Consider the following 24,633-nt stretch of genomic DNA (forward strand, 5'->3'; position numbering starts at 1 on the left):
AACTGCAGGAAACGTCTGACCTCTGTAACTGCAAACAAAGGTTTCAGCACCAAATATTAAATTCTGTTTTTCCATTGTATCAAATACTTATTTCATGCAATAAAATGCAAATTAATTATGTAAAAATCATACAACGTGATTTTCTGTATTTTATTTTTAGAGTCTGTTTCTCAACACAGGTGAAGTGTACCTACAATAAAAATGACAGACCTCTAAATTCTTTGTAGATGGGAAAACTTGCAAAATCGGCAGTGTATCAAATACTTATTTTACCCACTGTAGATGATCAATGCTGTGTGCTCTGAACTGAGGATAACAGCTATGAGAAAAGTAGACGACGCACGTTGAAATCACTGCATTCCGATTTCTCATTCAGTTTCATTACCCCTGGTGATTAATATCCGTCCCCTTGTCCCCCGTGTATAACATCCAGCCTTATTGCCCACCGGTGTATAACATCTGGCCCCTCAAACCCGGGGCATAATACCCAGCTCCTCACCCCCGTGTATAACTCTTGGCCCCATTGACCCACAGTGTATAACATCCGACCCCTTGCCCCAAATATATAACCTCCAGCCCATCGGCCTCAGTGTATAACATTCAGCCCGTTGGCCCCAGTATATAACATCGGGCCCATCTCCCCCAATATATAACATCGGGCCCATCTCCCCCAGTATATAACATCCGGCCCCTCCCCACAGTATATAACCTCCAGCCCCTTGCTCTCAGTATATATCATCCGACCCATTGCCCCCAGTGTATAACATCCAGACCCTCGCCCCCAGTATATAACATCCAGACCCTCGCCCTCAGTATATAACATCCAGACCCTCACCCTCAGTATATAACATCCGACCCCTCGCCCTCAGTATATAACATCTGACCCTTCACCCTCGGTATATAACATCCAGCCCCTAGCCCCCAATATATCACATCCGGCCCCTCGCCCTCAGTATATCACATCTGACCCTTCACCCTCGGTATATAACATCCAGCCCCTCGCCCATAATATATCACATCCGGCCCCTCGCCCTCAGTATATAACATCTGACCGTTCACCCTCGGTATATAACATCAAGCCCCTCGCCCATAATATATCACATCCGGCCCCTCGCCCTCAGTATAACACATCTGGCCACTCACGCTCCGTATATAACATCCGGCCCCTCTCCCCGGAATAAAATATCTGGCCCCTCATCCTCGGTATATAATATTCGTTTCCTCGCCCCCAATATATCACATCCGGCCCCATTGTCCCTGGTGAATGCCAGGACGTTACCCCCTGACCGCATTTTGCCCCCTGTACAGATGGTGGAGGAGGATAATGCTATGGGCTGTTATCAGGGGGCGGCCTCGGACCCCCAGCTACAATGACGGGAAATATTAATCTTCAGCACCAGACATTGTGGACAATGGTAGCTTCATCTTTGTGTGAACAGTTTGGTGAAGACCCTTATCTGCCCCCCATGACTGTGCCCAGTGCACAGAGTCCATACAGACATGGAGGGGTGAAACATGAGCACAGGCCTCACAGAGCCCGGAACTCAGCACCATCCTATAATGGAGGTTATGAGCCCGGACCCCCCAACATCAGGGTCTGACCCCAAAAATGCTCCTCTGGATGAAGGAGAAAAAATTCCCACCTGGAAAATCTTGTAGAAATTCTCCCTGGAAGAGCGGAGCCGTTATATCTGCGGAGGAGACGACTCCATATTACTGTGTATGGATGGAGGCTGGAGGCCAGAGAAGCCCCTGGAGGAGGATGTGGGGGTGGGGGCACATACTTTTCTCCATATTACTGTGTATGGATGTAGATGAGGACAGAGAAGCCCCCGGAGGAGGATGTGGGGGGCACATACTTTTCTCCATATTACTGTGTATGGATGGAGGATGGAAGCCAGAAGAGCCCCTGGAGGTGGATGCGGGGGTGGGGGGCACATACTTTTCTCCATATTACTGTGTATGGATGGAGGCTGGAGGCCAGAGAAGCCCCTGGAGGAGGATGTGGGGGGCACATACTTTTCTCCATATTACTGTGTATGGATGGAGGATGGAAGCCAGAGAAGCCCCCGGAGGTGGATGTGGGGGTGGGGGGCACATACTTTTTTCCATATTACTGTGTATGGATAGAGGCTGGAGGCCAGAGAAGCCCCCGGAGGTGGATGCGGGGGTGGGGGGCACATACTTTTTTCCATATTACTGTGTATGGATGTAGATGAGGACAGAGAAGCCCCTGGAGGTGGATGTGGGGGGCACATACTTTTCTCCATATTACTGTGTATGGATGGAGGCTGGAGGCCAGAGAAGCCCCCGGAGGAGGATGTGGGGGGCACATACTTTTTTCCATATTACTGTATATGGATGGAGGATGGAGGCCAGAGAAGCCCCTGGAGGTGGATGCGGGGGTGGGGGGCACATACTTTCTCCATATTACTGTGTATGGATGGAGGCTGGAGGCCAGAGAAGCCCCCGGAGGTGGATGTGGGGGTGGGGGCACATACTTTCTCCATATTACTGTGTATGGATGGAGGCTGGAGGCCAGAGAAGCCCCCGGAGGTGGATGTGGGGGTGGGGGCACATACTTTATTCCATATTACTGTGTATGGATGGAGGCTGGAGGCCAGAGAAGCCCCTGGAGGTGGATGTGGGGGTGGGGGCACATACTTTTTTCCATATTACTGTGTATGGATGGAGGCTGGAGGCCAGAGAAGCCCCCGGAGGTGGATGTGGGGGTGGGGGGCACATACTTTCTCCATATTACTGTGTATGGATGGAGGCTGGAGGCCAGAGAAGCCCCTGGAGGTGGATGTGGGGGTGGGGGCACATACTTTTTTCCATATTACTGTGTATGGATGGAGGCTGGAGGCCAGAGAAGCCCCCGGAGGTGGATGTGGGGGTGGGGGGCACACACTTTCTCCATATTACTGTGTATGGATGGAGGCTGGAGGACAGAGAAGCCCCCGGAGGTGGATGTGGGGGTGGGGGCACATACTTTCTCCATATTACTGTGTATGGATGGAGGCTGGAGGCCAGAGAAGCCCCCGGAGGAGGATGTGGGGGGCACATACTTTTTTCCATATTACTGTATATGGATGGAGGATGGAGGCCAGAGAAGCCCCTGGAGGTGGATGCGGGGGTGGGGGGCACATACTTTCTCCATATTACTGTGTATGGATGGAGGCTGGAGGCCAGAGAAGCCCCCGGAGGTGGATGTGGGGGTGGGGGCACATACTTTCTCCATATTACTGTGTATGGATGGAGGCTGGAGGCCAGAGAAGCCCCCGGAGGTGGATGTGGGGGTGGGGGCACATACTTTATTCCATATTACTGTGTATGGATGGAGGCTGGAGGCCAGAGAAGCCCCTGGAGGTGGATGTGGGGGTGGGGGCACATACTTTTTTCCATATTACTGTGTATGGATGGAGGCTGGAGGCCAGAGAAGCCCCCGGAGGTGGATGTGGGGGTGGGGGGCACATACTTTCTCCATATTACTGTGTATGGATGGAGGCTGGAGGCCAGAGAAGCCCCTGGAGGTGGATGTGGGGGTGGGGGCACATACTTTTTTCCATATTACTGTGTATGGATGGAGGCTGGAGGCCAGAGAAGCCCCCGGAGGAGGATGTGGGGGGCACATACTTTTTTCCATATTACTGTGTATGGATGGAGGCTGGAGGACAGAGAAGCCCCTGGAGGTGGATGTGGGGGTGGGGGCACATACTTTATTCCATATTACTGTGTATGGATGGAGGATGGAGGCCAGAGAAGCCCCCGACTGACAGGATGAGACCACAGCCTCAGACACTTCTTACACTGCTGAGGTAAAATGCAAGCTGAGATCTGATTGGTTGCTTTTTTAAAATGAAATTTGAGCTTACCTCTGATTGGTTGTTTTGGAGAAATGCAAGATGAGCTCTGATTGGTGGCTATGGACAACACAGCCATATCTGGAGTATGAAGCTAATAAGTCTCGTCCCGTACAAAGTGTACAACAAGACCCGGGGTCTGCGTCCCGTGACCCACCCTGTGTGACACCTCATTGTGGCCACCCTGTGTGACAACGTATTGTGGCCCACCTGTGTGACACCGTCTTGTGGCCCACCTGTGTGACACCTCATTGTGGCCACCCTGTGTGACAACGTATTGTGGCCCACCTGTGTGACACCGTCTTGTGGCCCACCCTGTGTGACACCGTGTTGTGGCCCACCCTGTGTGACACCGTATTGTGGACCACCCTGTGTGACACCGTATTGTGGCCCACCCTGTGTCACACCGTATTGTGGCCCACCTGTGTGACACCGTCTTGTGGCCCACCCTGTGTGACACCGTATTGTGGACCACCCTGTGTGACACCGTATTGTGGACCACCCTGTGTGACACCGTATTGTGGCCCACCCTGTGTGACACCGTCTTGTGGCCCACCCTGTGTGACACCGTGTTGTGGCCCACCCTGTGTGACACCGTATTGTGGACCACCCTGTGTGACACCGTATTGTGGCCCACCCTGTGTCACACCGTATTGTGGCCCACCCTGTGTGACACCGTATTGTGGCCCACCCTGTGTCACACCGTGTTGTGGCCCACCCTGTGTCACACCGTATTGTGGCTCACCCTGTGTGACACCGTGTTGTGGCCCACCTGTGTGACACCGTATTGTGGCCCACCCTGTGTGACACCTCATTGTGGCCACCCTGTGTCACACCGTATTGTGGCCCACCTGTGTGACACCGTATTGTGGCCCACCCTGTGTGACACCTCATTGTGGCCACCCTGTGTCACACCGTATTGTGGCCCACCTGTGTCACACCGTATTGTGGCCCACCTGTGTGACACCGTATTGTGGCCCACCCTGTGTGACACCTCATTGTGGCCACCCTGTGTCACACCGTATTGTGGCCCACCTGTGTGACACCGTATTGTGGCCCACCCTGTGTGACACCTCATTGTGGCCACCCTGTGTGACAACGTATTGTGGCCCACCTGTGTGACACCGTCTTGTGGCCCACCTGTGTGACACCGTGTTGTGGCCCACCCTGTGTGACACCGTATTGTGGCCCACCCTGTGTGACACCGTATTGTGGCCCACCCTGTGTCACACCGTATTGTGGCCGACCCTGTGTCACACCGTATTGTGGCTCACCCTGTGTGACACCGTGTTGTGGCCCACCTGTGTGACACCGTATTGTGGCCCACCTGTGTGACACCGTATTGTGGCCCACCTGTGTCTCACCGTATTGTGGCCCACCTGTGTGACACCGTATTGTGGCCCACCCTGTGTGACACCGTGTTGTGGCCCACCCTGTGTGACACCGTATTGTGGCCCACCCTGTGTGACACCGTATTGTGGCCCACCCTGTGTCACACCGTATTGTGGCCCACCCTGTGTCACACCGTATTGTGGCTCACCCTGTGTGACACCGTGTTGTGGCCCACCTGTGTGACACCGTATTGTGGCCCACCTGTGTGACACCGTATTGTGGCCCACCTGTGTCTCACCGTATTGTGGCCCACCTGTGTGACACCGTATTGTGGCCCACCCTGTGTCACACCGTATTGTGGCCCACCCTGTGTGACACCTCATTGTGGCCACCCTGTGTGACACTGTATTGTGGCCCACCCTGTGTGACACCGTGTTGTGGCCCACCGTGTGTCACACCGTATTGTGGCCCACCCTGTGTGACACCTCATTGTGGCCACCCTGTGTGACACTGTATTGTGGCCCACCCTGTGTGACACCGTGTTGTGGCCCACCCTGTGTCACACCGTATTGTGGCCCACCCTGTGTGACACCGTATTGTGGTCCACCCTGTGTCACACCGTATTGTGGCCCACCCTGTGTCACACCATATTGTGGCCCACCCTGTGTCACACCATATTGTGGCCCACCCTGTGTTACACCGCATTGTGGCCCACCCTGTGTGACACCGTATTGTGGCCCACCCTGTGTGATACCATATTGTGGTTCCCCCATGTGTGACAATGTGTGGTGGTCCACCTGTGTGACATCGTGTTGTGGCCCACCCTCTGTGGCATCGTATTTTGGCCCACCTGTGTGACACCGTGTTGTGGCCCACCTGTGTGACACCGTGTTGTGGCCCACCTCCGTGACACCGTATTGTGGTCCACCCTGTGGTCACCATCTGTCCTGGATTTTCCTGGAACTCCTTTGGCAAAGGGGCAGTGGGGATTTATAAGCCCTCCTTCCCTGTGTATGTAGGTGCAGAGATTCCTTCCCTGTGTATATAGGTGCTGAGCTTCTTTCCCTGTGTATATAGGTGCAGAGCTTCCCTCCCTGTGTATATAGGTGCAGAGCTTCCCTCCCTGTGTATATAGGTGCAGAGCTTCCTTCCCTGTGTATGTAGGTGCAGAGATTCCTTCCCTGTGTATATAGGTGCTGAGCTTCTTTCCCTGTGTATATAGGTGCAGAGCTTCCCTCCCTGTGTATATAGGTGCAGAGCTTCCCTCCCTGTGTATATAGGTGCAGAGCTTCCTTCCCTGTGTATGTAGGTGCAGAGCTTCCCTCCCTGTGTATATAGGTGCAGAGCTTCCCTCCCTGTGTATATAGGTGCAGAGCTTCCCTCGCTGTGTATATAGGTACAGAGCTTCCCTCCCTGTGTATATAGGTGCAGAGCTTCCCTCCCTGTGTATATAGGTGCAGAGCTTCACTCCTTGTGTATATAGGTACAGAGCTTCCCTCCCTGTGTATATAGGTACAGAGCTTCCCTCCCTGTGTATATAGGTGCAGAGCTTCCCTCCCTGTGTATATAGGTGCAGAGCTTCACTCCCTGTGTATATAGGTACAGAGCTTCCCTCCCTGTGTATATAGGTGCAGAGCTTCACTCCCTGTGTATATCGGTGCAGAGCTTCCCTCCCTGTGTATATAGGTGCAGAGCTTCCCTCCCTGTGTATATAGGTGCAGAGCTTCCCTCCCTGTGTATATAGGTGCAGAGCTTCCCTCCCTGTGTATATAGGTGCAGAGCTTCACTCCCTGTGTATATAGGTGCAGAGCTTCCCTCCCTGTGTATATAGGTGCAGAGCTTCCCTCCCTGTGTATATCGGTGCAGAGCTTCCCTCCCTGTGTATATAGGTGCAGAGCTTCTTTCCCTGTGTATGTAGGTGCAGAGCTTCACTCCTTATGTATATAGGTGCAGAGCTTCCCCACCTGTGTATATAGGTGCGGAGCCTCCTTCCTTGTCTATATAGGTGCAGAGCTTCCTCTGTGTATATAGGTGCAGAGCTTCACTCCCTGTTTATATAGCTGCAGAGCTTCCCTCCTTGTGTATATAGGTGCAGAGCTTCCCTCCTTGTGTATATAGGTGCAGAGCTTCCTTCCCTGTGTATATAGGTGCAGAGCTTCTATCCCTGCGTGTATAGAACTTCTAAATGTGTATGTATATATATATATATATATATATATATATATATATATATGCTTTTCACAGAATTAGAAAATCATCAAAAAGTTACCGTAATTTGTTTCAGTTCTTCAATACAAAAAGTGGATCTCATATACGGTATTATATAGAATTATTACACACGGAGTGATCTATTTCACGTGTTTATTTCTGTTAATGTTGATGATTATGGCTTACAGCAAATGAAAACCCAAAAGTCATTATCTTAGTAATTTAGAACACTTTATAACACCAGCTTGAAAAATGATTTTAAAATCCGAAATGTTGGCCTACTGAAATGTATGTTCAGTACATGCACTCAGTACTTGGTCCTTTTGCACCAATTCCTGCATCAATTCAGCGTGACATGGAGGCGATCAGCCTGTGGCACTGCTGAGGGGTTATGGAAGCCCAGGTTGCTTTGATAGCAGCCTTCAGCTCGTCTGCATTGTTGGGTCTGGTGTCTCATCTTCCTCTTGACAGTACTCCATAGATTCTCTATGGGGTTAAGGTCAGGCGAGTTTGCTGCCAATCGAGCCCAGTGATACTGTTGTTTTTACACCAGGTATTGGTACTTTTGGCCGTGTGAACAGGGGCCAAGTCCTGCTGGAGAATGACATTTCCATCTCCAAAAAGCTCTTCGGCAGAGGGAAGTATGAAGTGCTCTACAATGTCCTGGTAGACGGCTGCACTGACTTTGGTCTTGATAAAACACAGTGGACCTTCACCAGCAGATGACATGGCTCCCCAAACCATCACTGATTGTGGAGACTTCACACTAGACCTCCAGCAGCTTGGACTGTGGTCTCTCCACTCTTCCTCCAGACTCTGGGACCTTGATTTCCAAATGAAATGCAAAATTCACTTTCATCTGAACACAACACCTTGGACCACTGACAACAGTCCAGTTCTTTTCTCCTTGGCCCAGGTAAGACGCTTCTGGCATTGTCTATTGGTCATGAGTGGCCGGACACAAGGAATGTGACACTTGTCGCCCATGTCCTGGAGACGTCTGTGTGTGGTGAAGCAATGACCCCAGCAGCTGTCCGCTCCTTGTGAATCCCCCACATTACTGAATGGCCTTTTCTTAACAATCCTTTCCGTGCTGCGGTTATCCCGGTTGCTTGTGCACCTTTTTCTACCACACTTTTTCCTTCCACTCAACTTTCCATTAATATGCTTGGATACAGCGCTCTGTGAACAGCCGGCTTCTTTACCAATTACCGTATATACTCGAGTATAAGCCGACCCCCCCTAATTTTGCCACAAAAAACTGGGAAAACTTATTGACTCGAGTATAAGCCTAGGGTGGAAATGCAGCATTTACCGGTGAATTTCAAAAATAAAAATAGATCATTATTTCCCCATAGCTGTGCCATATAGTGCTCTACACCGTTCATTATTTCCCCATAGCTGTGCCCCATATAGTGCTCTGCACCGTTCATTGTGCCCCATAGCTGTGCCATATACGGTTCTCTGCACCGTTCATTGTGCCCCATTGCTGTGCCCCATATAGTGCTCTGCACCGTTCATTGTGCCCCATAGCTGTGCCATATACGGTGCTCTGCACCGTTCATTGTGCCCCATTGCTGTGCCATATACAGTGCTCTGCACCGTTCATTGTGCCCCATATCTTTGCCCATATACAGTGCTCTGCTCCGTTCATTGTGCCCCATATCTGTGCCCATATACGGTGCTCTGCACCGTTCATTGTGCCCCATTGCTGTGCCATATACAGTGCTCTGCACCGTTCATTGTGCCCCATTGCTGTGCCATATACAGTGCTCTGCACCGTTCATTGTGCCCCATTGCTGTGCCATATACAGTGCTCTGCACCGTTCACTGTGCCCCATTGCTGTGCCATATACAGTGCTCTGCACCGTTCATTGTGCCCCATTGCTGTGCCATATACGGTGCTCTGCTCCGTTCATTGTGCCCCATTGCTGTGCCATATACAGTGCTCTGCACCGTTCATTGTGCCCCATTGCTGTGCCATATACAGTGCTCTGCACCGTTCATTGTGCCCCATTGCTGTGCCATATACAGTGCTCTGCACCGTTCATTGTGCCCCATTGCTGTGCCATATACGGTGCTCTGCACCGTTCATTGTGCCCCATTGCTGTGCCATATACAGTGCTCTGCACCGTTCATTGTGCCCCATTGCTGTGCCATATACGGTGCTCTGCACCGTTCATTGTGCCCCATTGCTGTGCCATATACAGTGCTCTGCACCGTTCATTGTGCCCCATATCTGTGCCCATATACGGTGCTCTGCTCCGTTCATTGTGCCCCATTGCTGTGCCATATACGGTGCTCTGCACCGTTCATTGTGCCCCATTGCTGTGCCATATACAGTGCTCTGCACCGTTCATTGTGCCCCATTGCTGTGCCCATATACAGTGCTCTGCACCGTTCATTGTGCCCCATTGCTGTGCCATATACGGTGCTCTGCACCGTTCATTGTGCCCCATTGCTGTGCCATATACAGTGCTCTGCACCGTTCATTGTGCCCCATTGCTGTGCCATATACAGTGCTCTGCACCGTTCATTGTGCCCCATTGCTGTGCCCCATATAGTGCTCTGCACCGTTCATTGTGCCCCATAGATGTGCCATATACAGTGCTCTGCACCGTTCATTGTGCTCCATTGCTGTGCCATATACAGTGCTCTGCACCGTTCATTGTGCCCCATTGCTGTGCCATATACAGTGCTCTGCACCGTTCATTGTGCCCCATTGCTGTGCCCCATATAGTGCTCTGCACCGTTCATTGTGCCCCATAGCTGTGCCATATGCGGTGCTCTGCACCGTTCATTGTGCCCCATTGCTGTGCCATATACGGTGCTCTGCACCGTTCACTGTGCCCCATAGATGTGCCATATACGGTGCTCTGCTCCGTTCATTGTGCCCCATAGCTGTGCCATATATGGTGCTCTGCACCGTTCATTGTGCCCCATTGCTGTGCCATATACGGTGCTTTGCTCCGTTCATTGTGCCCCATTGCTGTGCCATATACGGTGCTCTGCACCGTTCACTGTGCCCCATAGATGTGCCCATATACGGTGCTCTGCACCGTTCACTGTGCCCCATAGATGTGCCATATACGGTGCTCTGCTCCGTTCATTGTGCCCCATAGATGTGCCATATACGGTGCTCTGCTCCGTTCATTGTGCCCCATAGATGTGCCATATACGGTGCTCTGCTCCGTTCATTGTGCCCCATTGCTGTGCCATATACGGTGCTCTGCACCGTTCATTGTGCCCCATAGAAATCTCTGCCGCCGCTGCTGCAATAAAAAAAAAAAACACATACTCACCTCCCTTGATTGCAGCTCCCGGCGTCTCGTTCCGGCGCCTCCATCTTCCCGGTGTCTCTGCTCTGACTGATCAGGCAGAGGGCGCCGCGCACACTGTATGCGTCATCGCGCCCCTTGCCTGAACAGTCAGAGCGCAGACGCCGGGAAGATGGAGGCGCCGGCCGGGAAGATGGAGCGGCGCCCGGCGGCTGGAACGAGGACAGGTGAATATGCTATACTTACCTAGTCCTGGCGATCCTCGCGCTGTCCCTCTGCCTGGTCTTCGGTGCCGCAGCTCTTCCTGTCAGCGGTCACCGGCACCGCTGATTAGAGGAATGAATAGGCGGCTCCGCCCCTATGGGAGGTGGAGCCGCTTATTCATATCTCTAATGAGCGGTCCCACGTGACTGCTGAAGAGGGGAAGAAGCTGCAGCACAGAAGCCCGTGGGACGGCAGGGACAGCGCGAGGATCGCTGGGACTAGGTAAATATACCTCAGCGCCCTCACCCCCTCACCCGCCGACCCTGCCACCCACATTGACTCGAGTATAAGCCGAGAGGGGCACTTTCAGCCCAAAAATTTGGGCTTAAAATCTCGGCTTATACTCGAGTATATACGGTACCTTTTGTGGCTTCCCCTCCTTGTGGAGTGTGTCAATGACTGACTTCTGGACATCTGTCAGGTCAGCAGTCTTCCCCATGATTGTGGAGCTACTGAAACAGACTAAGGGACCTTTATAAACGCTTAGGAAGCCTTTGCAGGTGTTTTTTGATAATTATTCTAATCTACTGAGATAATGACTTTTAAGTTTTCCATGGCTGTAAGCCATAATCATCAACATTAACAGAAATAAACACGTGAAATAGATCACTCTGTGTAATGACTCTATATAATATAGGAGATTCACTTTTTATATTGAAGAACTAAAATTAACTTTTTGATGATATTCTAATTTTATGAGAAGCACCTGTATGTATAATAGATGCAGAAGTTCTCCCCCTGTGTATATAGGTGCAGAGCTTCTCTCTCTGTGTATATATGTGTGTACAGTATATATATAGAGAGAGAGTAGATGCAGAGCTTCTTTCCTTGTGTATATACTGTGCAGAGCATCTATCCCTGTGTATATACAGTGCAGAGCTTTTATCCTTGTGTATATACAGTGCAGAGCTTTTATCCTTGTGTATATACAGTGCAGAGCTTTTATCCTTGTGTATATACTTTGCAGAGCATCTATCCCTGTGTATATACAGTGCAGAGCTTTTATCCCTGTGTATATACAGTGCAGAGCTTTTATCCCTGTGTATATACAGTGCAGAGCTTTTATCCCTGTGTATATACAGTGCAGAGCGTCTCTCCCTGTGTATATACAGTGCAGAGCTTTTATCCCTGTGTTCATACAGTGCAGAGCTTTTATCCCTGTGTATATACAGTGCAGAGCGTCTCTCCCTGTGTATATACAGTGCAGAGCTTTTATCCCTGTGTTCATACAGTGCAGAGCTTTTATCCCTGTGTATATACAGTGCAGAGCTTTTATCCCTGTGTATATACAGTAACAGTGCAGAGCTTTTTTCCTATGTGTATACAGTGCAGAGATTTTTTCGTATGTGTATACAGTGCAGAGCTTCTCTCCCTGTGTATATACAGTGCAGAGTGTCTATCCCCGTGTATATACAGTGCAGAGCTTCTCTCCCTGTGTATATACAGTGCAGAGCTTTTATCCCTGTGTATATACAGTGCAGAGTGTCTATCCCTGTGTATACAGTGCAGAGCGTCTATCCCTGTGTATACAGTGCAGAGCTTTTATCCCTGTGTATATACAGTGCAGAGCTTTTATCCCTGTGTATATATAGTGCAGAGCTTTTATCCCTGTGTATATACAGTGCAGAGCTTTTATCCCTGTGTATACAGTGCAGAGCGTCTATCCCTGTGTATACAGTGCAGAGCTTTTATCCCTGTGTATATATAGTGCAGAGCTTTTATCCCTGTGTATATATAGTGCAGAGCTTTTATCCCTGTGTATATACAGTGCAGAGCTTTTATCCCTGTGTATATACAGTAACAGTGCAGAGCTTTTTTCCTCTGTGTATACAGTGCAGAGCTTTTTTCCTATGTGTATACAGTGCAGAGCTTTTTTCGTATGTGTATACAGTGCAGAGCTTCTCTCCCTGTGTATATACAGTGCAGAGCTTTTATCCCTGTGTATATACAGTGCAGAGTGTCTATCCCTGTGTATACAGTGCAGAGCGTCTATCCCTGTGTATACAGTGCAGAGCTTTTTTCCTCTGTGTATACAGTGCAGAGCTTTTTTCCTATGTGTATACAGTGCAGAGCTTTTTTCGTATGTGTATACAGTGCAGAGCTTCTCTCCCTGTGTATATATAGTGCAGAGCTTTTATCCCTGTGTATATACAGTGCAGAGTGTCTATCCCTGTGTATACAGTGCAGAGCGTCTATCCCTGTGTATACAGTGCAGAGCTTTTTTCCCTATGTGTATACAGTGCAGAGCTTTTTTCGTATGTGTATACAGTGCAGAGCTTTTATCCCTGTGTATATACAGTGCAGAGTGTCTATCCCTGTGTATACAGTGCAGAGCGTCTATCCCTGTGTATACAGTGCAGAGCTTTTTTCCCTATGTGTATACAGTGCAGAGCTTCTCTCCCTGATGCAGAACTTATTGCACGTTGCTGCTGCAGATTTTTTCCAGACTCAGAGAAATTTAATACCGAGCCATGAGAGACGAAGAGACTGGTTCCAGCTCTCTGCAAAAGGCCACGCTCAGCAGTCCCATTCTTAGAAAGCGGCAGGACCTCGTAACACCTCGTGCAAGCCATATGGCCACGATGTCTTCGGAGATTACAGATACAAAGGCCAAACATACCGTACACGGCCCACCGGAGTACAGGTGCCCAGACACATTACATATGTCTGCTGACTGTGCTTGGATCGGCTGACTGACCAAATGTGCACTGGGGTCCCCTTATTCACCTCCATGGTCAGATTTTGAGGAAGAGGAGGATCGAGTACTTTGGATTTCAACTTGTCTGATCCCTAGATATAGAAGCTAACTCCTCAGTTTTGGGTGTAATACTGGGACAGGTGAGTGTAGCGCTCCTCGTCTCCAAGATGCTATCCCCTTCCTTCTTTCATACCCTAGGGATGCTCTCTCTATGGCTCCGGTCACTTTGCTATGGGGGGCTCTCAGGTTGGGTCTGCAGAATACTCGCTGGACGGTGGCGCAAGTCAAATACCAAAGAAGCCATGTCAGATCTAGAGAAACAGAAACCTGGACAGAATCATTCCAAATAGCCGGGTCGTAGGCAGGATAAATCGGCAGAGCGTAATCAGGCAGTCCAACCAGAGAGGGCATCAAGGCTCAATCCAAGAGAATGGTCACAGGAAAGGTCAGGTCAAATTACTCATCTACTAGTCCAATAAGAGCATTAGTGTAGTAAACCGATAAATACAATGGTAATGGCACCGTAAATTTTACCTGGGTGGCCAAGAACATTGCGCATGTGCCTCCCCTAGCAATTCTGCCAGAAAAGATGGGCAGAGAGTAACAATTAGCACGGATATATAAGTGTATGATAGTCTTCAAATACTGTATTAAAGATGAGTCCAGCCTTAAACATTAGATGTCTGTTGGCTTATCGATTCTAGAGCCGACAACTATCACTCCTATACGGACGCTCCACGAGGAAAGATACCGGCTGAAAAGTTGGCCGACAACTTATCTCCTCTAGAGCAATGTGAAATCAGATATGCGCGATAAAAAACATCTCTCCCGACCATCAGTCGGTGGCACCCCAATAACCATTAGGCTGTTGGCCGACCCCTTCGATATCAGTGGGTTCATTAGTTTAATTTGTATGGGGGCATTTATACTGGGGATTTGCACCGGGCCCTTGTGTCTGCAGGGGCCATATTCCCTCCACCACGTAAGACGCTGGTATTAATATAATGTGGGGGCCACATTTTGCATTTTACACCTCTAATCTGACCTGATCTCCCACCATTCTCTCCGTTCAAGTTTAGTCAATATTTGCAATTTCTGGAAATCTCCATCATTAATATCCATTAGATTCTATGTCATGTATTTTTCTTTTGCCATGCGCTACGTTTGGAGTTGTCAGATTCTCTCCGCGCCGCAGATAAAGAGACCTGTGGGCTGTTACATTACAGAGTGAATTAAATTCCACCTACAGAAAGCTGCAATCAGCAGAGGAGTAATTTTCCCTCCAGGAACAATCCATATCTTGAGCTTTCCTGACCAGGGCTGTAATTAGGGGGCATTAATTGGTGCAAATGTACAGTGGATGTATAACCCCAGTGTACTGCATGATCTGGAAGAGAGGTGGCCATGGATTGGGCCTCGTGAGGTCCGGAATGCTGAAAAGGCCGCGGTCAGGGCTGTAATTACCACATTTTAGAATTATATGAAACTCATTGAGCGGGGAGAATTCAGGTCATGCTGCCCGAAAAATCAAACTTAAGTAGCATATGGGCAGAATATAGTAAAAGAAGGGCAATCTGAAGGTAAAACTGCTTGTTCTGTGCTGACGACTGATTGTTGTCCCCAATATTTCCAGCACGAGCGGCTGAATGTGGGCAGGATTGTGCTGTGATTGACACCTCCGCGGTTATGTAACAGTCTTGGCAGAACTGCATACAGTGAATCAGTGCAAATCATCCATATTGCAAGAAATCCCTTAAAGAGGTTGTCCAGGACAAGGATATTTTGTTTTTACTATGAGCCCAAAAACTAACAGGCAGGTAATTGCTAACTATATGCGACCGTCCCACAAGACGAGTTACTTTGTACAACCGAGTACTATTGGTACGAAACGGACGACATTGTTTTCCAGCAGGACAATGACCCAAAGCATACGTCAAGATTGGCAAACGAATGGGTCAATGACGATGACGTAGAGATGCTGGATTGTCCCCACAGTCCCCCAGACCTCAACCCAATCCAACACTTGTGGGTAGAGGTGAAGAAAAAGCTGTATACAGACCCCAGTGAGGCGACCGGTGCGCACCAACATGGGGAAGGTGTAGAAAAGACCTGGGGTCAGATTTTGGTCAAGACATGCTTGAATCTGATCGAGAGCAGCCCAGAAGGATTCAGGACGTGGTGAAAGTCAAAGGTGGATTCATAAAATGCTAACAAAATAATTAAGATTAAAATTTAGATTTTTAGGAGCAAGACTGTAAAAATCCAGCGACATGACAAGAATCTGCATAACTAATCATATGCTAAATAGTTGCAAAACAAATTTTATGAGATAGCCAAGATGATTGTGTACAAAATGTTGGCAGTCTCACGATCGAAGCAGTAGTGGATGGTGATTCTTCGATTATCCCACGAGTGGTCCCTTGGATTCCATCCTTCAACACACCTAGAGCCTGGGCGAATTAGTTTTCTATTGTTTGTCCTTAATTATGGTGAGATATGGAGCCTGAAAATCAAAAGTTAAAAACATTGTTATCCTTTTTGTGTCGCTAATATCTGTGTGCAGGGGAATACAGACTTGACATCTCGTTGTGTTTTAGGCTGTGTTCAGGGACTTCCCTTGACGGCGCCGTGGCATAATAGAATCTGATGATTCGCAGACTACGATGGGAAGAGCTCTTGACCGCTCGGAGGCTTTTTGACGCTCTTTTATGCTTTTTCATTTTTTTTGTTTCTCAAGGTGTTATGCAGCAATTTGCGATCTCTGAGGCAACGCTAATGGCCTGGTCATCTATGGATGGAGAAGAGGAAAGTGTCAATTCCAATCAGGAAAGACAAAGCGAAACGTATCAGGAGCTGCTGGAGAATCAGGGTAAAAGTCTACATTACATACAGTATATACATCTAGGAGAAGTGACCTAAAAGCCAGATACCGTATTATTGGGAGTAATAAGAAAGTAATGTAGCTAGCTATAGTAGATAGCTTGCTCCGAAACATGGCAGATACGCTGTAAATCCCCAGCATTCTATGCCAGCAGCAGAATCTTATTCACACGCAGTGGATAAAATCTGCAGTGGAAATTGTCCCGTGATGCGGATTTTAAATCATTTTGCAATGCATAAAACTGTAAAAACTGTAAAAACTGTGGATGTGAGGGCTAATTTTGATGGAACTTTTCACGAATTTCACTATATAGCATTAAAAAAAGATGTGTCCGCTTGGGCATACACTAAGGTCTTATTCACACGTCGGTCTTTTTGTGCCGATCAATGGTCCACTTAAAAAAATAAATAAATAACAGACATGTCCTACTTTGGTCCATTTTGCTGCCAGAACTTGTACATTCTTGTGAAAAGGTCCATGAAGAACTATTTCATGGATCGGTCACAAGGAGACGCTTGGGGAAATCTCCATCCTTGTTTTGTCTAGGAAAAAAAATATGAAACACACAGATGGTAAAAATTGATACGCAAATTTTAAAATGAATGAAAACGTGTAAATCAGAAATGGACATGTGAATAAGGCTTTAGATATAACACTGTATGGAAGAGAAAGGAGACAGAAGCATGAGCACAATAGTCTTTCCAAAAGGTTCCGTAAATTCTGAAAATAATGGTACCATCGCTGGTCCTAGTAATGCCAACCCAATGGCCAATTAATAGGGTTATATTGTGCACCATTAAAAGCCTAATAATGCCACCAGATACCATAACAATGCTATAACATAATAGAGAGCATAATAGATGGATAAATTGAGAGCCCTCGCGGGCAGGGTCTTCTCTCCTCCTGTACCAGTCGTGACTTTTATTGTTTAAGATTACTATACTCGTTTTTATTATGTACACCCCCTATAATAATAATAATAATAATAATAAATAATTATAATAATAATAAAGCTAGTTAGTGGCGATTAAACCGCCATGAACCAGCTTGAGGATGGAGTCCTGTAAGTGGTGGAAGCTTTAGAACAAAATCGATTTTTGGAGCCAGATCACATAGGACTAGTCCTGGTATGGGTTGGATATTTGCACGATCGGGAGGGCTTTGAGTAAGTTAGGGGGTCCAGATGTCATTAATGGCTGGTAATATAGAGTTAAACAGACTGATCTCAGTGTATAATGTCTTCTTTATGTCTTCCCTGTCCTGTCCTCTCTGTGTTTCCTATGAATTCTCTCCTCTCGTGTATAGACAACCTCGCACAGACGCACTCTGACTGCTGGCCACACTCGTACGTGTCACAAGGACTCTACTGTCTGGGCTCCTCGGAAGCATGGGCCAGCAGCGAGCAGTCGCTAACTGTATCCCCAGCACCGGTAGGGTTTGTGCCCACAAATCCTGGACCTGAGTTTGAGGAAAGACCGCTTGGAAACATCTGTGAGATTGCCCCACAGTTACTGCACTCTAAAATATCCCCGTCCGAAGAAGACGATGTGGTTTGCCATGACTTGCAGTCGCTTTCTCCGCCACGTGAGGAGTGTGATAGCCTCCCGCACAGCCGGAAGGTGTCCGATGTTGCCACGTCGGGGGTGCAATCTGGTGAGGAAGAGGAGGAACGAGAAGTGGAAAACTGAGTCACTGCGGGGATCTCGAAATGATTGAGAGCATGGCCGTGTGATAGGCTGGCAGTGTAAGACGGCATCTTTGTGGGGTCATTTATCAACAATTCCCTAAAAGGTGGAGCACATAATTTACGTGCACAGAAACAAAATATTGCTGCTCTCCAATTTTTTGCTCTCGATTATAACACGAAGCACCCAGTCTGTACCGCATCGCCCTCAGGCTGTACGTCATCTTGATACATGTTACCCTCGAAGCCCTTGGGTTCCCTGGTTTTGTATTTAGGCTGTGTTTAGCGATCTCCTGAGAAAGCACTGAAGCATAACCAGATCTGAACGCAGAGCGCACACAACATTAGCAATGGCTATAAACTCCTAATTATGCACACACTACCCACCATTAAACAACCAAGATGTGGCATCGTGTAATCTACAGTTCCCTCACATTGTATGGTGAGGTTTAGGCTGTATTGTGGAGTTATCTCCTGACAAAGCACCGTGGCTAAACGGGACCTAAAAACAGGACACACTGGATATTAGCCATGTCGATTAAATCCTCATTGTGCAATGTATACCCTCATATCAACAACTAAAATGTGATGTTAAGTAATATAACATTCCTTCACAATTTACAATGATTTTAGGCTGTAATCTCCTGACAAAGCAATGAGGCATAACAAGATCTAAAAGCAGAGCACATAGGACTTTAGCAATGCCTATGAAATCCTAATTATGATCTTAGTACCTACAGTTCAACAACAACCACCATCTGGCATTGTGCAATCTACCGTTTACACACAATGTACACTGATTTTTAGGCTGTGTTCAGTAATCTCCTGACAAAGCACCATGGCTAAACAGGATCTAAAATCAGAGCACACACGACATTAGCAATACTTATAAAATTATCGTAGTGCACTTACTACCTTCACATCAGCAGCTAAGATGTAACGTTATGTAACCTACCACTCTCTCACAGTGTACACTGAGGTTTAGGCTGTGTTCAGTAATCTCCTGACAAAGCACCATGGCTAATCAGGATCTAAAAGCAGAGCACACACGACATTAGCAATACCTATAAAATCATCATAGTGCACTTATTACCCTCACATCAGCAACTAAGATGTAACATTATGTAACCTACCACTCTCTCAGTGTACACTGAGGTTTAGGCTGTGTTCAGTTATCTCCCAATACAGCACTGTGACATTATACAGCCTCATTTAGGGCGGCAGGACTATGAGGCACCATTATTTTATTTCCTTATTTTTCTTCATGGATGCCACTGTCTTCCATGTCTATTATGAAGTCCTAATGATGCAGTTAGACAACAAGCTGGGGTGCTTATTTGTAGTCCACAGTGCCAGAGCAATAGAGGCTCCATATATGCACAATGAGCCACCGTAATTATAGCATTTTTTTATGCTTAAAATGTTCTAGGAGCAAAATAACAGCATCACATCTATTGAAGGAAAAACTCAAACGCTTTCAAAGGGATCCCTTTCCTCTTTTGATGCTTTTATCTTTCTCCGGGATCCACTGGATTGTAGCAGTCATATTAATCCAAGGATCCTGATAAAGAACAAAACATTGTTTTTCTTTTGTGCCTAAGTAAAATGATAGCACTTTACTGCCCCCTTTTTGGAGCAAATTGGTTTGATAAATGACCCCCATCCAATGAATGCGTGAAATGGGGGGCATCAAGGATTAAAAAGCAGCAACTAAAATGTGCAAAAATAGACACAGCCTGTCTGCCTGCCCTACCACCACTGCAAAAAAAAAGTCTTCCCATGTTGTCCAAGAGATGAAGACCACCTTCCATCCACCCCTCCCTCCCATCTGTGATAAGACATGTCCAAGACGCAAAGGAGTTCCAATCATGCCTTCTCTTGAAGTTTGCATATCTCTAAAAAAGAGACAGGCTCGGGTGGTGGAAAGAAAGACTGCTCAGTTTGGGGAGGTCTCGCATGCCTTAAAGTGACCTCCTTAAAACATCCTAAAAATCATTGCCAAACCCCCCAAAAAAAAAACAACAAACAAACTGATATCTGCGTTCCTGCCAAAGACCCCAGAGCATTGCTTCATTAACCCTATCCCCTGCCAAAAAAAATCTAAAGGGCATTGTACTTCATCCTCTTGCCAACTATTCCCATGCCAACCTTTACAAATATACATACTGGGCATTTTACTGCATCCATGTTTTTGGTTTTTATATATTTTTTTTTTATAAATGTTTTTTTGTGTCATCTTTCTGCTTGCTGGCGAGATTCGTTTGCAATGTTGAGTCGTTAAACCTTTAATGGTCTGCTTGTAGGGCATTGCTCTGGTAAAACAGTTTTTGTAAAGACTGCTTACAGTTTACTAATATGTTGTTCCTTCTGGAAATGACCTGCAGAGCATCATGGCACTAACGTCTTATCCTGGTCCCGGTAACTCATGCTGAAGTTACACTTCTGAGTATATTCGTTGTACAGAACCTGCGGTCTGCACCGTCTGTAGATACAACTCATGGTGACCTCCTTACATATCGATAAAGCACATGGGACCATTCATTGTACCTGAAGATGTTGGATAATGGTCGTAGTGACCTCCAGCTTGTGCGAACTTCATTATCCACTGTCTGCTGATAATTGGCCATGTTATCCACAAATACCAGCTGTTCTGACCTCTACCTATAACTTCTTGTTGTGAGGACCTTTTGCTTGTAGTCTTATAGATACCTGATAGTTGTCTTCCTTACTCGTTGGACTCTTCACCTTCGGCCTACAGACAATGGTTGTGTTGCCTTTTTTGACTTTTCAATCTTGGTCTCCTGTTTTTCCCTGAGGAGATAAAGCAGATATAGAGTCCTATAAGCAATGCTCCATGGGAAAAATATGCAAATTTCTATTACCTTCTATGCCTGGATACAGTTTGGGTAACTTTTTTTCTTGCAGTTTGTAGATTACTTCTAGCCTGTAGGTCCAGATTGTGGTGACCTCTTCATGTTCCAGGCTTTGGTACCGCCTGTGATGTCATTTAACTTTTGCAAAAAGGTTGTGTCCTGGATTTCATAGACAAAGGTGGGGAGCTGCTAATGTTCTGTACATACAGCTTGTGGAGACCTCTTTCTACACAACATGTAGATACCTTTTAGTCATGGTGACCCCAATAAATAGATCTTCATCCTCAGTCTCCCAGATACAGGTACTCTTTATCTTCTGTCTGCATAGACACGTGGGGGTAAATCTTTTTTTTTTCATATTTTATCCACTTTATCTTCTAATAACAATTACAGTTTACGGTAAAACCTCGGTCCTCTGTTTGCAGATTCAGATTTTGGTGACTTATCTTCTGTCTACAGATAGATGTTGGGGTGACCTCTTCATCAAGTCCACACGTATTTATTGGTTGACCTTTTTAGCTTCTATCAACAGATACAGCTTGGGGTGATCTCTTAATCTTCTCCACATAAATACAGGTTGAGATGATCTCTCTATATTTTTTGTTTGTATACCTATAGATTGGGGTGTTCTCTTTATCTTCTATCCACGTATACAGATTCCGGTAATTCTTCTATGTTCTCTCTTCAGATATAGGTTGGGGTGACCTCTTTATAAAGTTATAGGTGAGGGTGACCTTTTATAAAGTAAACACCCACATGTTATGGTGACCTTTTATAGAGCCTACAAATACAGGTTGGGTGACCTCTTTATCTTCTGTACACAGATACAGGTTGGGTGACCTCATTATCTTCTGTCCACAGATAAAGATTGGGTTGTTCTCATCTCCTGTCTATGGATACAGGCTGGGTTGACCTCTTCATCTTTACTCTACAAACCAAATTGGGGAACCTTTTCATGTAGTCTATATTTAAAGGTCAAGAAGACCACTTTATTTTCTGTCTATAGTTATTGCCTGGGGTGACCTCTTTATATTTTGTCTACAGTTTTTTTGTGGGGTGACCTCTTTATCTTCTGTTGAAGATGATAAAGAAGTCATCCCAACCTATATCTGAAGTCTGGAATTATAGGGTTATAGGTTGTGGTGACATCACCTTCTTATTTAAAGATTTTTCTGTATTTTCATGACTATGAAAATTGTAAATTCACACTGAAGGCAGCAAAACTATGAATTAACACATGTGGAATTATATACTTAACAAAAAAGTGTGAAACAACTGAAATTATGTCTTATATTCTAGGTTCTTCAAAGTAGCCACCTTTTGCTTTGATGACTGCTTTGCACACTCTTGGCATTCTCTTGATGAGCCTCAAGAGGTAGTCTGTCTGCAGTTATAGGGTTATAGGTTTCGGTGACCTCTTTACCTTCTGTCTGCAGTTATAGGTTGTGGTGACCTCTTTATCTTCTGTCTACAAATATAGGTTGTGGTGACCTCTTTACCTTCTGTCTACAAATATAGGTTGTGGTGACCTCTTTACCTTCTGTCTACAGTTATAGGTTGTGGTGACCTCTTTATCTTCTGTCTGCAGTTATAGGTTGTGGTGACCTCTTTATCTTCTGTCTGCAGTTATAGGTTGTGGTGACCTCTTTATCTTCTGTCTACAGTTATAGGTTAAGGTTACCTTTTTATCTTCTGTCTGCAGTTATAGGTTGTGGTGACCTCTTTATCTTCTGTCTGCAGTTATAGGTTGTGGTGACCTCTTTATCTTCTGTCTGCAGTTATAGGTTGTGGTGACCTCTTTACCTTCTGTCTGCAGTTATAGGTTGTGGTGACCTCTTTATCTTCTGTCTACAGTTATAGGTTAAGGTTACCTTTTTATCTTCTGTCTGCTGTCATAGGTCAGGATTACCATTTTTTTCTGTCTACAATCAGAAGTTGGGGTGACCTCTTTATCTTATCGTCTGTCTTCAGTCAGAGGTTGGGGTAACCTCTTTATAGTCCGTCTACAGATACATTTTGGTGTACCCTATGTACCTGGATTCTGAGGATACATCAGGTTGAACGCTTTATCTAGATATATCCACATGGTACTAGAGATGTCATCAGTTCATAAATATTTTTTGCCACCAATCGGACAATTCAAATATCGTCGTAACGTTGATTGATTAAATGTACATAGATCTATATAATTATGCAGTTTGTCCTGAACAAACTTCCACGTACGGTATATTTTGGTCTTTTTCTCAATGTTTGGCCTTTAATGTCTGTGCAGTTGAGCTCGTTGTTTGTCCATCTGTCAAGACCGTGGTTTTCAAATGTCTGCACATTTTATGACCCAAGTGACGTCTATGTAATGTACAATGTTCAGCAATATGTCCGTATCTGTATTAAATTCTTAGAAAAAGTTTCCGGATGTTTGAAAAACTCAAACAAAATGCACAGCATTGAGTTTGATTTCTATATAAAACATGGGGGGCCTGAATAATTCTATGTTTTTCTTTTTTTATTCTTCCTATACAAATTCATAAATGCCTTTTCTTTATAAGATTTACATGTCTGATATTTATAAAAGTGTGAGGAAAAGAATTGGTTGTAAACTTTGTGTTGAAGTGTTTAACTAATTTAAAAAACCCATTTTCAAAATGCAGCTACAAACATCATCTCTCTCCCTCACTGCCTTTCTGGAGGGCCCAGCATGTCCGTGTATTACACAGTGATATATCAGATATGGGCAATTTCATCTGCAGTTGCGTTGCAGAAATATTGAACATTACTGCTGGCCTTACACCAGAGTTCTGGAAATCCATGAAGTTAAAGGGAACCTGTCACCTGAATTTGGCGGGACTGGTTTTGGGTCATATGGGCGGGGTTTTCGGGTGTTTGATTCACCCTTTCCTTACCCGCTGGCTGCATGCTGGCTGCAATATTGGATTGAAGTTCATTCTCTGTCCTCCGTAGTACACACCTGCGCAAAGTAATCTTACCTTGCGCAGGCATGTACTACGGAGGACATAGAATGAACTTCAATCCAATATTTCGGCCAGCATGCAGCCAGCGGGTAAAGAAAGGGTGAATCAAACACCTGAAAACTCCGCCCATATGACCCAAAACCAGTCCCGCCAAATTCAGGTGACAGGTTCCCTTTAAACTTTTTGAACAATTTTTTGGTTCAGGAAAAAAAAAGGTTTACCAGCAATCCAATTACGGTACTTCATTGCGACCGGATTAGATTTTGTTTCATTTTGAATTTTTGCATATTTTTAATTTTAGAATTTTGATAAATTTTGAGATGTATAACCTGAAAAAGTCTTATATTTCCGAAAAAAATTTACATTGATTTTAAACATTTTTTTTTTTCCAGTTTCAAGACTTTTTTTCTTTTTTTAGTTGATAGATTATATCTTGTCTGGCTTAAAGTGTGTATGTATTTATAAATGGATAATATAAAGTATTTCTCTCATAAGTAAACGTATGTAAAAAAAAAATATAATACTTTCCTGGCTCTGACCTGTTCGGCCGCAGCCCAATTCTGATCCAGTAATCTTCTATCCG

General features: G+C 46.3%; 1 protein-coding gene across 3 annotated transcripts in view; it reads left to right on the plus strand.

Annotated features, from left to right (window-relative positions):
* The window catches only part of FAM131B (family with sequence similarity 131 member B), a 112,482-nt gene extending 88,815 nt beyond the window's left edge, over positions 1–23,667 (plus strand). For all 3 annotated transcript variants that reach the window (XM_069754236.1, XM_069754237.1, XM_069754238.1), the window contains 2 exons: positions 16,381–16,512; positions 17,830–23,667. In XM_069754236.1, coding sequence (XP_069610337.1) covers positions 16,381–16,512; positions 17,830–18,212 — 515 coding nt within the window. In that variant the 3' untranslated portion in view covers positions 18,213–23,667. The remainder of the gene's footprint in view (positions 1–16,380; positions 16,513–17,829) is intronic.
* Positions 23,668–24,633: the final 966 nt, after the last annotated feature.

Source organism: Ranitomeya imitator, chromosome 2 (assembly GCF_032444005.1).
Source record: "Ranitomeya imitator isolate aRanImi1 chromosome 2, aRanImi1.pri, whole genome shotgun sequence".
Taxonomy (NCBI): domain Eukaryota; kingdom Metazoa; phylum Chordata; class Amphibia; order Anura; family Dendrobatidae; genus Ranitomeya; species Ranitomeya imitator.